General features: G+C 39.0%; 1 protein-coding gene across 1 annotated transcript in view; it reads right to left on the reverse strand.

Moving 5' to 3' along the window:
• The window catches only part of Kpna1 (karyopherin subunit alpha 1), a 67,686-nt gene that overhangs the window by 22,701 nt on the left and 27,518 nt on the right, over window positions 1-17,467 (reverse strand). Inside the window, exons 3-5 of the mRNA XM_028862652.2 lie at window positions 15,483-15,590; window positions 9,558-9,657; window positions 5,966-6,060 (exon numbers count right to left, since the gene is read on the reverse strand). Coding sequence (XP_028718485.1) covers window positions 5,966-6,060; window positions 9,558-9,657; window positions 15,483-15,590 — 303 coding nt within the window. The remainder of the gene's footprint in view (window positions 1-5,965; window positions 6,061-9,557; window positions 9,658-15,482; window positions 15,591-17,467) is intronic.

Raw genomic sequence — 17,467 nt, forward strand, 5'->3', positions numbered from 1 at the left:
AAAAAAAAAAAAAAAAAAAAAAAAAAAAAAAAAAAAAAAAAAACCTTCAGTAACACACCATTTAATCAATTAAAGGGTTAAAAAGGAGAAAGTACATTAATACATGTATTGTACAGATCATCTCTGGACAGAGTCACAGAAAACCATCAATACTTATTGATTACATGGACAGGCCTGGATGACTGGGAAATGCTAAAAAAAACAACTCTAATGAACAGTCTATGTTCCTTTGGGTCTTGTATGTGGTATTGTTTCATGATCCAATAAACAAATTATTTCTAGGGGATGGGCAAAGTGAAATAGAAAGGGGACATTAGCATAGATGCATTTTACACAATTATAACTGAAAAGGGCAAAAGATATTCTAAGTAAATTAAACAGGTAAATAAGTAAGTTCTAAGTAAATTGAACAGGCATATAATCAAAAGCAATGTTGTCTGCTTCAGAGTGTATGAGCACCTAATAGATGAGAAGGTCTCAGGTCCAGAGATAAATTCCAAATGAATTGACCCCCTTGGAGACAAGAGTCTCACTCTCATCCTTACTGGCCTGGAGCTCTCTGTGTAGACCAGGTTGGACTTGAAATCAGAGATCTGCCTGCCTTTGCCTCCCGAAAGGAAAGATTAAAGACAACTGCCACCATGCCCAACCAAAGACAAGTTTCTTAATAGAGGTAAGAAAAAGGAAAAAAGGAAGGAAGAGGAGGAAGATGAAGAGGTGGTAGCAAAGGTAAACTGGGTAGAAGGTGATCTAATATTACAGTATTGTAAGCAGAAAATATGAAGAAAAAAGTATGGCCAACAAATTTAGAGATCCCTTTCTCTTTGGCTTAACATTAAAAAAAAAAAAAAATCCAAGAATCAAAGTTTATATTCAGTCAAGACCCCTGAATTTTAGGTTAATTCCTTCCACCATTCTCTATCCTTTAAAGAATAATGTATGCAGTTGAAAAAGTGTCACATTTCTGTTTAATAGTATAACTTCGAATGAGAGATCAATTACATATCATCAAAAATATACTTGTAGCTAATCATTTTCTAAGCTTTGATATCAGTTAAAAGGCACCAGTCAGAGGGAAAATTATGTCATCAACCATTAAAGGTAGCAGAACAATTCCACATGACTGACAGTAAATTCCTAGCAGAAGAAACAAGAAGGGTCAAAATGAGAGAAACGTATGCGTTCTTTGTTGTCCTTTTTGGCTTATTTTTAAGAGTAATGCAACCAGTAGAAGGGCCTTCATTTATGACTGGGTCCACAGGTTAAAAAAAAAATGGCATCTCTGAAAGCAGAAACTTTGGCTAATGCTACACAACTAACATACAAGTAACTACATCAATAAAGACTTTGGAGGAGCGGTTAAAAATTAAACCCAAAATATCACGGGAGAGGGGAGAGCACATCATACATTTATCTCTAGTTAAATTACTAATGAAAGAAATGTTTAAACTATTTTAAATTTCTCTGAAACACACACATTTCAATTGCTTTAGTTGTATTACCTAGAGAAAGAAATTTCAAACAGTATACCACGTTATTTAACTTTAGAGGAGGCGCTGCCTAAAATGTAGGTTATGTAACTCACTATTAATATTAACTGGTTAAATACAAGACAGATGATATAAAAAAGCAGTAGACTGCCCGGCTAGAAGGCAGGCTCAAAGTTTAAAAAACTGCCCATTACTACAAAGATCAAGTCAGAAGAAGTTGAAAACTCTGAGGAAAAGGAATCTGGAAAGAGCAAGTCATATCTGGATACTACATATCCCTGAGGAAAAGGGTTGCAGTCATATTTTGATGTAAAAATCACAGTAATACCCTGATAACATAAGGAACATCTTAAAGAGTTATCAGTGGGAAAAAAAAAATCAATCAATCAGAATAGTAATGCCGCCAGGGTTCTTACTGCTGGCTGAGTTTAACAAGAAAGGTCTCTGAGAAATGAAAGAATCAAAAGAATGATAAATCAAACAGAAAAACAGAACTGTGATGATGAGGAAAATGAAAAAGTAAGCAACAGCTGAGCATAGATGACAAACATGAGATATGCTTTTGCAAATGTAATGTGCCATAGTTATGCTTATATTCAGTACATAATCATAATAATCATCTTTAAATTCAGAGAAGATTTCAGAATGGAAATTAAAATGTAGTTTTGGTATTGATTACTTCAGTGTTTTTACCTGATGATGAGGTACAGCGTGTGGGGGGTGAGAAAGACAGAACTCACTTCGGGAATATAAGCCAGTACCAAATGTGTTAGATGGGCAAGTACACTTTTTTAAAGCTTGGATGTCATTTCCTCATAGTCTATACTACGTTTCACTAAGATTTACAGCTTTGTTTTTACTATTTCAGCCTTGGGTGCTAGATTAGAATGCAACCAGAGAGAGATTGTAAAGAGGAAAGCTTAAACTAATAGTGAACAAATACATAAAGATATGATAGAAACAATCAAAAGAAACAATATTAACAACTTAAGTCATCATATAACCCAAGAGGAGAATAACCTGAAAAGTGAAAGAGAGTATCTAAGAAATGTTATTACCAACAATAACAAATTGTGGACAAGATAATCACAGCCTTAGCTTTCTCTATGTTGTCTTACACTAACGCACTCTTCGAAATCCAAGAACTGCATCACAGGAAATAACCGACTGTGTAGCTAGAACTACTTATACATTATTATTCCACTGATGTTTTGCACAGGAACTTGCTAAGTAAGGACTGATTGCTACTACTGCGGTCTGTGTTCTTCAGATTGGAGGTTTCCTCTCTGTCCTCTTTCTGAGTCTCTACCTTCTGGTGCTCAGTTCCTTTCATAAGGAAAATGAGAATCCAAAGCTGAAGCACTTCTGACCTCCTATCAAGTTTCCCACTCCAGGTTGAGGTACGCCTGGCTCCCTTTCTCCATTTGGATCAGGACTCTGTTGCTGGCCACTTTGCCGGTTCCACTCTGGTTCCTAGCAAATGCCAGGCTCACCTGGAGAGCAAGTGAAAAGAAAGGCTCACATCAGAAAAATAAACCCAGATTATCAAACTCTGCAGAGGAGAGCACCTGAGGTATCTGAGCAACCCTCCAGGAAAGGTAGAGAGATCAGTGAAGACAGGGAGGGTAAGAGGATGAAGGCTTACTGCAGTTTATCATACTAAGCTTCCAGAGGGGACAAGAAGGGGGGAAAACTAAGCCAATTTCATTCAAATTCATAACTTTTAGACAAGTGCCATCTAGTATTTAGAAGCAGGAAGCAATTTATTGTTTCTAGATAAAACTTCTAAAAGGTTTGGCAACACAGCATCTTAGCACTGCATTAGATAGTATAAAGATGCTGGACCTGACCTTGAACAAGTAAGCCCACAGAACATACCAAAGGCTAGAGGGTGACACTAAGCTTGGTAACACTCTAAAGCCAAGGCACTGCTTAATTCCAGAACCCTAGATTCTACCCATATTCACCTCCAAGTGAACGGCAAGGGAGGATCTGGATAGTGAGGTCCCAGTGGAGGCCTTTTGGGCTCTCTTATTTGAGAAGAAAAAATGGTAGTGAAGTTCACTAAAACTCAGTTCTTTAGCTATGGGATGAAAAAAACTTGGCCATGGGATTTATTAGAGAACTGAGCCAGCCAATTTCATTTGGGCCATAGAATATCAGTCTCTTTCTGAAAGAGAAATGGCAAAAACCTTATTGCAAAGATGTGCTACTCACTATCTTACATTTAGCGCTGCCCACAACCCACAAAGCAAGGAATGCCCTCCAAGCTTTCCAAAACACATCTAATTATTTGAAGGCATGGCAGAGCAATTGTGTCTCCTGACTCCTCCCTGCTTTGGTGGTGACCGATGTTACCCAATACTCAAGCCGGAAAGAGAATGCCATGCTGTACTTAACATGCAGAAGGAAGGCTGGAGACAACGACCCTCAACACTAGATTGGTTACTTCTCAGTGTTAGATAACTAAGGTAAAAATTCATGAAGCATCACTTCAGAGGCATCATTTTTCAGTATTTCATCCTAATTACTAGTATGGACAAGGGTGGAATCTAAAAATTTAGATAAAAGCAAAGCAGAAATTTTGAAGGCTTGATCTAAGTAAGCTCTAACATATTATGAATCACAAAATGATGTAGAATTTCTGTGTCAGCCAGAAAAGGGCACTGTATATGAACATACTGTACTCCTTATAGAGAAGAGGACAGGAGAATGTAGAGACAAGGAGATTCGTTTCTCAAGATTTTTCATTTAAAGTCTGGAAGATTCTGCTTTATTTCTTTAGTGCATAAGAAAGTAGAGACCTCTGTAAGCATCTAATAAGAACTGCCCTCCTGAGAGTATAAATGGTACCACTCAACTACACATTACCAGAGACTGGAGAGCAACATTTTCATAATCTGTAATTAACAAAATGGCCATCTTCCCTAACGCCCTTTTCCCACAAACCATTTCAAATGATAAACTGCAGTAAGTCTCCTCTTTTGATCCCTATGGTCCTCTTGGTAGGTTGCTTAGTGGCTCAGGCTCTGTTCTCTGCAGTGTTGGTCATCTGGATTTCTTTTTTTTTTTTTTTCCTGCAAAAAATCTCTCTTCCCTTGCTCTCAAGGTAAACATGATTTTTCAACTGTCTGGTGATTCTGGACTTAGATGGAGACCAGAATTATAATAATCCAGGAGGCAGCAAGCAAAACAGAATCTTAATTCAAATAACACAGGGATTGGCAAAGGTCAAACTGGAGAAGAAAACTGATGGGACAAAGAAGTACTCTACCTTTGCTGGATTTCTTCCTTCTCCTCTGGAAGAAATTCTTAACCACAAGAAAGATGTAAAATAAAGAGAAAGATGGAGCAGGAGGAGAGAAGTATCAAGACAAAGCATTAAGACTCATAAGTCACCTGCCATGACCTAGCCAATAAGGAACCTGGGACAAGGACCGTCATTTATTAAATATCTCAAACAAGAGTGACACAGGAGGTGGGAATTACCCTATCATTGGCAAATATTTCTCCCATCTTCAGATCTACTTGCAATTTGACCAAATTTTATAGCTGCAAGCTATTTCTAAAAGGCCTGTGCCCTTCAGATTACATACAATACTTTGGTGAGAATTTATGGGTTATACGTATTTGTCAATAACTCAGGTATTAAAGGAATCTGCTACTCAACAACCAAATTAGTAGCAAAAGCTTAACTTTACCCAGGAAAAAAAGTAATATTTTTAGGATTCCAGATACTCAAAGGCTATGAGTTTGACAGCTGGCTCCTTTTACTGTAAAGTTACTCAATCCTAGGGGGCTGGAGAGATGGTTCAGTGGTTAAGAGCCCTGGCTGCTCTTCCAGAGGACAGGGGTTCAATTCCCAGCACCCACATGGCAGCTCACAACTGTAACTCCAGTTCCAGAGTACTCAACACTCATGGCAAAACACCAATGCACATAAAATAAAAACAAATAAATTAGAAATTAAGACTAGAAAAACTATTTTACAAAAATATTCAATCCTAAGGTGCTCAACTGTATAGTCCATTAGTAGAAAATCAAATTTAAAGCCAGAAGATCTGGTGGCAAAGTTTCCTTGTGGGCTCTTTCAGTGTAGCAGAGGGCTACTAAGACCAGGTCTGATTACTGCGTTTCTAGGCCAATCCATGTTATACACACACCATCCTGAGAAGGCCAACAAGTAGTCTAACAACACTCCCCCCACCCCCCGCCCCAGCGAGCCCCCAAAGAAACGTCACATAGCTTGAAATAGGCTCCTGGTTATGACAACTCCTAGAGCTAAAAATTCAAATAGGACAAACTCGAGCAAGTATTGATCAGGACCTACATGTTAGCAAACCTATATAAGCAGTTTACAAGGCAGTTATCACTAATACCATTATAAACATCAAGCCTTCATATAGATTAAGTAACTCAGGGACAACAAGTTTTCAAGAACAAAGTGCTAAGGCAAGAAATGAAAATATCCGCACCTGCAGCGTACAATTTTCTTTTCGTTTGAGGAACTCGACAAACCTGGCCACTACTCCTGGTGTGTTGATGACTTCATCAATAGGAGGATTAGGTTCTGTTTCCCCATAAAATAAAATAAAAGATTTCAATACAATGACTTCATAGATCAAAATTAGTCACAATACCCCTTTCTTATCATTCATTGGCCAGCTTTCATGTTAGAAATCTATCCCCCCCAAAAAGGTTAAAACTGAATTTGGTCACTTTCAAAGTAGTGTGGCTTGAAAGGTATCACAAAATTATAAGCTTAAATACTGAAAATGAAGCAAGGGCAAAATTCTTTGTTTTTGCAGCATAAGCAAAATCTTTTGTGTGTATGCATCTTCAGCGCTGGACTGTAAGCTAAGAAAATTATTCTTTTTTTTTTTTAAAGATTTTATTTTTTACTATGTATATAGCATATATGACAGCAGGCCAGAAGAGGGCACCAGATCTCATTACAGATGGCTGTGAGCCACCATGTGGTTGTTGGGAATTGAACTCAGGACCTCTGGAAGAACAGCCAGTGCTCTTAACCTCTGAGCCATCTTTGTAGCCCAGCAAATTATTCTTATCACTGAGCTATACTACCAAGAATTCTCTGCTACAGTGGTTCTCAACCTTCCTAATGCTGCAATCCTTTAATGAAGTGAAGTTCCTTATGTTGTGGTGACCCTCAACCACAAAATTATTCCATTGCTATTTTATAACTGTGGTTTGCTATTGTTATGAATCATAATGTAAATATCTGATATGTGATCCTTCAACACCCTCCAAGGGGTCACGACTTACAGGTTGAGAACCTCTATTCTACTATTTTAGGAAACCCAGAAAGCAGGGAAATCCAAAACTAACTACTACTAATATTTTGATATACTTTCCTCTGATCTTTTTTCAGTACAAAAGGCTTCAATTTGTGTGTGTGTGTGTGTGTGTGTGTGTGTGTGTGTGTGTGTGTGTTTTTAATACCTGCCTAGAGAACCTAAATGACAAGATTCTCAAGGCACTTACAGGACTTCACTTTCTTGTTAGGCACACTAACAAAAAAGTGCCAGCAAGAATTGATTAACAGTTATTTGCCAAATTAATCTCACTTTGATTTATCAGAATGAGTATTATCATTTAATAAGCACTTACTGGGTAAACAGATAGGAAATATCAGATAATCAGGCCAATAAATTCCAGGAGAGATTTTTCCTTTTATGTGTATGTAGCAATGCCAGAATAATACAGTTATAACACTTAGGGAGATCCTTGGCAAAGTCAACAGCTTTTAAGGTAAACCAAGCATGGTGGTTCACACCAATAATCCCAGCACTCCAGAGGCAGAGGCAGATCTGGAGTTCAGGTTATCCTCCTGGCAAGTCACAGACAGCCTGTGTGCTATATTAAGGCCCTATGTTTTTGTTTTGACTAAAGAGTTAATTAATTTAATGTTGATTTGGAGGGAAGGAGTTTTAGTAACATGTCCTTTGCCTGGCTTAAGAGTCTTATCACTCACTCAAACTAACAAACTTGGTAACAATAAAGATAAACTAGTTAATATTCTGAATATTATAGAAACATTGTATAAAAATGAGTAATACACCAAAAATGACAATAAATTAGGAGAATAAAACAAAGCAAACCTTTAGTTGTTTTGTTTGTCAGCACAGGGGATAAACCCCAGACTCTGTGCATCACAGGCAAGCAGTCTAAATTAAATTACATTTCTAAGCCACCACAGTTGATTGTTTTTGTTTCTATTTTAAGATGTGGTGTCACTACGTTGCCCAGGTTAGCCTTAAATTCTGAGATTCCTGCCTCCACCTCCTGGACTGGCAGGCAATTAAGCATCCAACTTAACAACTATTTATTTTCAGTACTTATTTTAAATTTACTTATTTGTTTGTCCGTGTGTGGCCCTATGTAGCATAGCACATGTGTGAAGATCAGATAATAACCTGCCGGAGTTGGTTCACATCAAGTGCATTCCAGAGATCAAACTCAGGTCATCAGTCTTGAGGCCCAGTGCCTTTATTATCTGAGCCACCTTGATGGCCTAGTCACTATATTTGTTAAAAGGCTTTTTTTTTTTTTTTTTTAAATCACATGAGCTCATTGTCCCAAGCTCATTAGGTTCTGTCAAGCTGACATAGTTATCTGGTCAAAGAATCTCAATTGAAACGTTAGCTATATCAGATTGGCTTGTGGGAGATTATCTTGACTATTAATTGATGGAGGAGGGCCGAGCCCACATTATATGTAGCACCATTCTCCAGAAAGGTGGTCCTGAACAGTGTGAGAATGCAAGTAAACATAACAAGCCTACCTGCTAGCCAGCAAGCAGGACCGCCCATAGCACGTGCCATACTTTTTTTCCATCAAGTGTTTTCTTTGGCATGGAATACTCTATGATGGACTGTAGGCTATGGTGACTTATTCCCTAAGTCTCACGCATTAACACTTGGTCCCCAGCTGATAACATTCGTGCCATGTGCTCTCAGCTTCCTCTCTATGGTCTGAGCTGTGAGCTCTCAGCTGCTGCTCTCTCTAGTCTCCTGCAGCATGCAACCGCCCCTCCACCATCACGGACTCAAACCATCTGGAACTGTAAGCCCCAAGTTTATCATAGCAATAAAAAAGTAACTAAGTCAAATAACCCTCTTTTCCTCAGTTGCTTTTGGGTAAGGAGTTTTATCAAAGCAACAACAAAAGCCTAGAACATTCAAAACTACAGTTCATTAAGTAATGAGTTTTCTTTGCTGAAAATTCAGATAGATAACTGCCATGACCAACACTGTTCTCTTAAACTGACATTGAAATGAGTAGTTGAAGTCTCTCATCATCAACCACTGCAATAAAGACATCTATGGTACTATGTTCTAGTTATCACATTTTAAAGAAGGAAGCTGGCAAACTAGAATACATGGAAAAGCAATAGTTATGAATGCCTTTTGTAGGAAAATCATGCTAAAAAGGACAGCCCACAGAATTTTACCACCTTATGTGTATGTTTGTGGTAGATACTTTAATGTAGATATCACCTCAAGATATAAAAATTTTTAAAAACTTATGATTTTAAACAACCATAATTTACCACTGTATGGTTTACTATTTGCTACCAATCTTTTAATATGGCTTAGAATTTTTTTACCTGCCCAGAATAACAAGTACTATATGCCAATGTATACTAATTGCACAAAAAGAGGAATTATCCTATTCTGCAATAAATCTATACTTAACTTTCAGTGGTCAACTGCTAATATTAAAATTAGTAACTACTGTTCAAGTAATTTTTAATAAAGAGCAGAGCTTCTCAATTTCAGTCAGCATAAGCTCTTGATTATTACTTACTACAAGGTCTTTTACATGATAGCCCCCAAATGAAATGTTCTAGTAAGATCCCATAAATAAGTAAGGAAAATGAAATGCAAGGACTCAAAATTGTACACACCTATATGCCTCTTTATTTTTCTACTCACATAACACACTACTCCAAAACAAATTACCTGGAAATGTAGAAATGGGATTATGGACAAGGAATAATTTACACAGAGATGAAAAAGGAAAGTCAATGTATCCAAGACTTACCTTTTGAGAGTAGTTTCCTGAATTTCTGTGTTGCAGAAAGCTGCTGCTCTGGGCTATTTGAAAATATCATCTCAATCATATCAGAGGTAATGACCCCACCCTAGATCAAAGATAAGCAAATATAACACAATATTAACCTTAGTTCAGTGGAAAGAAATCTTAAAAAAACATAAAATACTATTAAATTAATCACACATTTCCAAAAGCTATACAAATACATAAATCTTTACATGCAAAACTATTTAAGATCATACTAATGTGATGAGGTCAGACTTTATTATTAAGAAGCTCATGATAGTCTGGCGGTGGTGTCTCAGACCTCTAATCCCAGCACTCCAGAGGAAGAGGCAGACGGATCTCTGAGTTCGAGGCCATCCTGCTCTACAGAGTGAGTTCCAGGACAGCTAGGGCTATACAGAGAAACTGCCTCAGAAACTAAAAACATAAAAAATACAAGAAACTCATGATCGTGAGAAAGCTATCCAAGCAGTAAATGCTGAAAGAGGCGTGTTATCATTCTTCACCTAGCTTCTCACATTACTGTTACAAAAACTCAGTATTAGAAACTAAAGGCTGGGCTACAGAGACGGCTCAGCAGTTAAGAGCACTGGTTGTTCTTCCTGAGGACCCAGATTCAAGTCCCAGCATCCACATAGCAGCTCACAACCACCTGTACCTCCAGCCCTGGGGATCACAAGCCCTCTTCTGGCCTCCAAAGGCACCAGGAACTCAAGTGGTATACAGGCATACATGCAGCTAAAACACCCACATGCATAAAATACAAAAATTTTAAGATCTTTTTCATGACCTCTGAATCTAAAGCAATTTTTCTATATCTCTTTTGCATCGGTCACTTCTATTCTATTCTTTTTTATTTTTGAGAACAGGTATTGTGGTGACACAGTATTTGTGCTCTAACAAATAATGCTTGCCTGAAAATGAGAAGGAGCTAGCCATTAGTTAACTATAGAGGTCTGAAGGTCTGTACAGACAGAGAGGAAGTAATAAGGTGGGGTGGAGAGAGGAGCCCAGCCTCTTTTTGGCTGAGGATTTCGTAGAGGTAAGAACTAGTGGTTGGCTGCTCTGCCTCTCTGATCTTTCAGCATTTACCCCTATATCTAACTCTGGGTTTTTATTGTTAAGACCGATTAGGATTTGTGCAACAAGGTATCATGCATCTCATGCTGGACTCAAATTCCCTATGTAGCCAAGGACAACACTGAACTTCTGATCTTGCCCCCAATTTCTGAGTGCTGAACTTATAGGAACAGCCACTAGAACTGACTTATGTGTTACTGGATATTGAACTCACAGCTTTATATATACTAGACAAGCACTCTATTGAGACATCCCACAGCCCCAGCATACCACATACCAAACTCGTATCACTACTAGATAATTTCCTGGTTATTTGTTAACACCTGAACTTCCCAGTTTATTATAATCTCCTTGAAAGCAAATAACCTTGCCTTTTGTGTTTATTTTTTCAACAGATATACAGATATAAAATTGTATATATTAACAGGTCAGCATTAAGTAATTCAATAAACATCAATCACTACTACTGATATCTGTCACATAAGAGATGAGATATTCAACTAATACTTAGTAAAGGGAGTTGGTATCCAGATTCTAACCACTGCTAAATTAAAAAATTGACTCCTTAAATCCCTATTATTTGTCTTAAAATTTTGTTTCCTACATGTTACTGTTTTATTAGGACTTTCTGTTTCTTACTACCATCTATGTTTAATATCAGCAGTCAGCTTTCTCCAGATCATTCATTACAATGAAACAAAGTTCTTATTTTAAGAAAGGTTATAGTTGTAAGGCAGTGGTGTGCACACACTTTAATCCCAGCCCTCAGGAGGCAGACACAGGCAGATCTCTGAGTTTGAGGCCAGCCTGGTCTACAGAGAGTTCCAAGACAGCCAGGGCTGTTACACAGATAAACCCTGTCTCAGGGAGGGAGGGAGGAGGGAGGGAGGGAGGGAGGGAGGGAGGGAGGGAGGGAAGGAAGGAAGGAAGGAAGGAAGGAAGGAAGGAAGGAAGGAAGGAAGGAAGGAAGGAAGGAAGGGAGGGGAGACAGGTAGATTACAGTCAGTAAGATTATAAAGAAATGTGCACTGAGTTTTAGGAAATACTATGTGGTTGACACTAAACCTCTAATACTTGAAAATCATTATTAGAGAGCCATTTGTGGTGGCACAGGTCTGAAAGCCCAGCAAAGAAAGGCTGAAACAAGGGAGTGGAGAATTTAACACCAGCTATCACACAGTGAGATCCTGTCTGAATTCCCAGAGAGAATCATGAAGCATTCTGCTGAAGATCAGAAAAGCCACTGTTTTCAACATAGTAAGACTGATTCCTGAGTAAACAAGTGTTTAAGGGACTGCTATAAATGTCTTCAAATGTGCAAAACCAGCTGTATATCTGTGTGCATGATAGTATTATAAATATGGCAAACAACTATCTTTTTCTCCCACCCTACCCCCCCTTTTTTAAATTTTATTTTTAGAGACAGGGTTTTTCTGTATAGCCCTGGCTGTCCTGGAACTCACTCTGTAGACTGGCCTCGAACTCACAGAGATCCACCTCCCTCTGCTGGGATTAAAGGTGTGTGCCACCAACGCTGGACTTTTTTTCCCCTTTTATATCCTCTCTTATAGCTGTACAGATTTATATCATGTTATTTAAACTACAGGACATCAAGAAGAGGAGTGAACATTACCCTAACTTTTGTATCCTCTTCTAGGGAGAAGGTTGGTTATATAGAAAAGCTATATTGTTTTAGATGAAGGACCAACTTTGTTATCTTTATTTGAAGCTCAATATTGTTAAAAAAAAAAAAAAAGTGTATGTATGCCTAACAAATAAGGAGTAGATTCTGATAGCTTATTTCATGTGTCAACCAGGTTACCTAGACAAATACAAGTCTAAATGTTACTCTGAAAGTATTTTAGATGTGATTAACATTTAAATCAGGACAATTGAATAGAGCAGATTCTAAGAGTGGTCTTTATACTGTGGAGTGACCTTAATTAGCTAAAGGCTTTTAGACCGAGGTTTCCCAAAAGAGAAGGAATTCAGTCTCAGATTTCAACAGTGATGCTTCCTGAGTCTCCAGCCTGCTGACCTGCCCTCCAGACTACTTGGCTGTCAGCTCCTATCACAAAAGCCACTACCTCGGATCTCTTGCTCCCCCTGTTCCCTTCCCCACCTCCCCACCTCCCTCTTTCTTTGCCCCTCTCCCTGGTTCTTTCTCTTAGAAACCCTGACTAATACATCTAGAACACTACATTCATAGGGAATAAAGAGGTGACTCAGCAGTTAAGAGTACATACTGCTCTTGCAGAAAGAAGACTCCAGTTCTATTCCTAGAACTCATATTGGACCACTCACAAGTACCTGTAACTCCCACTCCGGTGGATCTGATCTCACTTCCAACCCCCTCAGGCACCCCCCCCACAAGTATCTATCCAAACACAGACATATATTTAAAAATAACTACTTCTTTTAAAAAAATTACTGTCTGGGCCGGGCGGCGGCGGTGGTGGTGGTGGTGGTGGTGGTGGTGGTGGTGGTGGTGGTGCACGCCTTTGATCCCAGCACTCGGGAGACAGAGCCAGGTGGATCTCTGTGAGTTCAAGGCCAGCCTGGTCTACAGAGCAAGATCCAGGACAGGCACCAAAACTACACAGAGAAACCCTGTCTTGAAAAACCAAAAAATAAAAACAAAAATATATATGTAATATATATACTATATATAATATATATTAATTGCTTTCAATGAGACATTTTCATAAATGCATAATATATTTTGTATGATGTACTTAAAATTATTTATACTGGAAATCTCAGCAGATCTGAGGCATTTCAGTATAATTTCTTTTATGTAACCCCCAAAAAAGTTACAATAAAATTACCTAATACTTCTGGTATCTAATTTTCCAAATCATCTATACATGTTGGTTTTACTATCACAACTTTGGGAAGGGTACACATGCCACAGGTGCCTGTGGCGGTCACAGGACACGAGGGAGTCAGTTGTCACCCTCCACCATGTAGGTCACAGAGACTGAATCCAGGCTTGGTGGAAAGCAGCTCTCCCCACTGAGCCATCTCCCTGCTCCCACCTTCATTTTCAGTTGACACACTGTATACATTAAGTACAACAAGTGTATTTTTGTCAAGGGCTGTGGGAGTATACAGCAGGTAACAACTAGTGTTCAACAGGTCAACCTACCAGCAGATGAAAAATTCTCTGTAGAGGAGCCCCACTTGGCAAAGTCCATGGGGTCACTGGCTGTGGAAACCGTTGTTTCCTGTCTAACTTTCTCATGTACCACCACTACACCTCCCTAAAAAGAGTAGCGGTGGGGTTCTTTCCACAGCCCATTGACAGTGTGTCTTACATCTTTAGGCACACATATCACTGTGGGTGGTCAGATGGTCAGGAAGATGATTTCTGCTTAAGCTGTATAATTCTGATGAACAGAAATAATACCAGAATATTTTTCTTTACCGACACAGTCTCAGTCTCAAAGATAGCTAATTTTAGATTTCAGAATAAATTCAATACAGACTAAGCTGCCCCTACAGAAAATACACAAAGACTAGTTCCAAGTGTTTATTGCTAAATCAAGATCAGCAATAAACATTAAGATGTAAACCCCCTACCATAATTGACTGCACATACCCCTACCACTCAAGGTTCTGCTAACTAACTGTTATTGTTTAGTCCTGAATTTCAATGTCATTTTCTATCTGGGAACTCTCATCAACTTAGAGCTACATGCTTAGTCAATCTTACTCACTTGCCACTCACTGTGTGTGACCTTCTTAGCCTGAGAAAAACTGTGTAATTTATCATGTGTTAGGAGAATGGGTCAGACTCTGAAAATGTAACATATAACCGTCCAGAGTTTTGGCTGAGAGAGAGAAGGAGAATGAGAGAGTATGAGTGTGGGTGTGTGAAGGGGACCTATAAAAAGCTATAGAGAGAACTGCTGTGATAAAAAGCTGTGTAAGGGTAAGAGTGTGTGCGAGTATGTGCTGAGGAAGGGATGTGAAAGAAGTGTGCAAAGAGCATTGGAGGAGTGAGGGAGGTGTGGGAGAGTGCATGTATAAGCTGAGTGCGGATGTAGCTATAAGGGCAGAGATATAAGTATGAAGTGTGAGAAATAAAGAAGAAGCACGAGAGGTTAGAAAGAGAATGAGTGAGTAAAGTGAAGAAATGTAACAGAGTAGAGGGAAGAAATGTGGATAGAAGAGCAATATGCAATATGGAGCTATATACAAAGAGATCTAACTGTGCAAAAGAGGCATATGGCTATACAGAGAACTTAAGGAGAATGTAGCAGTATGGAATGTAACTTGGCTGTATGCAGAATGTAACAATGTGGAATGTATCTTGTGGAGACAGATTTTCAGAGAGGGTTTTTTTTTGTTTTTTTTTTTTGCATCGAGGATCGAACCCAGGGCCTTGTGTTTGCTAGGCAATCGCTCTACCACTGAGATAAATCCCCAACCCCAGAGACGATTTTTTTTAAGATGAAGTAAAAGAGTAAGTTACCATCAGAAAGCGTGTTTCCTTATTTTTCCCCTCAGATAGTAAAAAGTCTAGCCCTCAGATAAGAATTTTTCCTAAGCCCTTGCTGCCTTTGTGGATTCCCCCCCCCCATACCCTGGTGGTAGCTGGAGCCTGGCCCCCCAAGCTACCAATATATTTTTTTTAAAGATTTTTGTTTTGTTGTTTTAGAAACATGGTCTGTGAGGCCAAGGAAAGCCTCTAACAACCCTCCTTCCTCAGATTCCCTAGTCCTGGGTTTATAGAGCCCAATTAACCTTTCTATTAAACTCAAGAAGACCAACATCTCTTACCTTTACCACAACACCAAGAGTCCTTTTTATTATCATACTTACTGGTGCCATCTCCATGTTATTAATCTGGGCCTCATGAAAGCCACCATCTGACATAACTTCTTCTTCTGTTTCTTCTTCTGCTGTAGCAACATTTCTTCTTTTGAATAACTGAAAAGTAAAAGAATGTTAATAATACAATTTTCACACAAGGGAACTCAACACCTTTTTAATTCTAAAGTTTTGTGCTGCCTTTAGTATTTCCTGGTAACGAAAGATGTCAGACTGCTTTCTCTACAGCCTTACAATTAAATCAATTAACTACTACAATATGTATGCCAATACCCAAGGGCAAGGCTCGAGGTGGTGGTGGTGCATGCCTTTAATCCCAGCACTCAAGAGGCAGAGGCAGGAGGATCTCTGTGAATTTGAGGCCAGCCTGATCTGCAGATCAAGTTCTACGACAGCCAGAGCTGTTACACAGAGACATTCTTGTCTTCAAAAACCAAAACCTAAACAAACAAATAAAACAAAAACCTCAAAGGCATAAAACTTAACTAAGAGAGACGTGACACACTGCAAGACATGAATGTGATGATGATGGTGATGACGACGACGACCATGATGATATAACAACCACCTCCAAGAATGAAAACCAGACCCTGGACATGTTGAAGGCGTTTCCCTCAACACTTGGTAAGAAGCAGGAAACAAGATAGTCTTAACAGTTGTTCAGGAAAAAGTGAGAACAAGAATGCTATTAAAATGATTAAACACTTCCATCTTAGTGACCTTCAAGGATAGTATATTGAGGTTTCTAGCCTTGCCAATCTCTAGGAATTCCTGACAGCAAAGGGGGATCTTTTAAAGCACTCATTACTAAGTCTTCAAAATCCAGTACTGAGCTTGTATCACACATCACAATCGAAACTAGTCACATATTAATTGGCCATTTGTTATAAAAGTTTAGAAATTCAGGGCGAATGAAGCAGCATGAGACACAGCTAGAACTTGAACCCTACAGAACACACTTTGAACACTAATGGTTCAGATGGTATCAAAGGTTCCGTCCAGTACCGAAGACTATCACTTTCTTTACAGTCCAATCATATCCATTAAAGTGCTTCAACTACCTATGTAAACTTCAAAGGACTAGAAATGATGCACTAAATGAGTGTATGTTGTCTCTTTCAGTGTTTTTATACACTCATACTTGTCTTGCTTCATATATACAGATAAACACACTGACTTCAGTTGAATTTCTGTCAAAATTTTTAGTATTTCATTTTGGGTTCACAATTATGACAGAACACAGCAAACCCACAGGATAAGCCATATTAACTGATCCAAGAGAGAAAAAAAAAATGTGAGGGGGGAAAGGGTTCTAGAGAAAAATACTAACAACAAATTATCTGAAAAGTTTACTATTTAGCTGGAATTCCGCTTCAGCCCCCACACCCTTTCTCCAGACCCTGCCCTCAGAAAACCCACCAAACTGTGGCTCCTCCCCCAGAGCTACTCAAAACCATGCATGCAGGGTATTTAAACTGCCTTCTGGACAACGTACTCATGATTTTTCCCAGTCTCCTCTCCCAGTCACATCTCTGGGAACCAGGAAGATCACTTAGGACCGTTTTGCCCAATAAACTTGATCTTTTATTTTTAATTTGCTTGATTTGGATTACTGCCTGCACCTGACTTAATATCAGGGTACAGAAACCTTTCATCTTGGTGCATTAGCCGGCAAGAAATTGAGTGTTCCTCCATCCCATCCTGTCTCCCCATCCCCCCACCCTAACCCTCCCCATGGAAAACCACTCCTCTCCTTAACAGACTAGATCAGCTTTCAGACCAGTAAGTTGCCTGTTCCAAGTCACTGCCTCTAGGGGTCCAGGACCCCTCCCAATTTTCGGGGTAGCCTGCCAAGATGTGGCTGCACCAGAGGCAACCTCTACCCATTCCCACTCAATCAGATCCTACCTGGATCCCTGGGATACCAAGACTCCCCCAGAGCTACTCAAAACCAGGCTTTGGCTCTTCTTCTACCC

This window comes from Peromyscus leucopus, chromosome 12 (genome assembly GCF_004664715.2).
Source record: "Peromyscus leucopus breed LL Stock chromosome 12, UCI_PerLeu_2.1, whole genome shotgun sequence".
In the NCBI taxonomy this organism is placed as follows: domain Eukaryota; kingdom Metazoa; phylum Chordata; class Mammalia; order Rodentia; family Cricetidae; genus Peromyscus; species Peromyscus leucopus.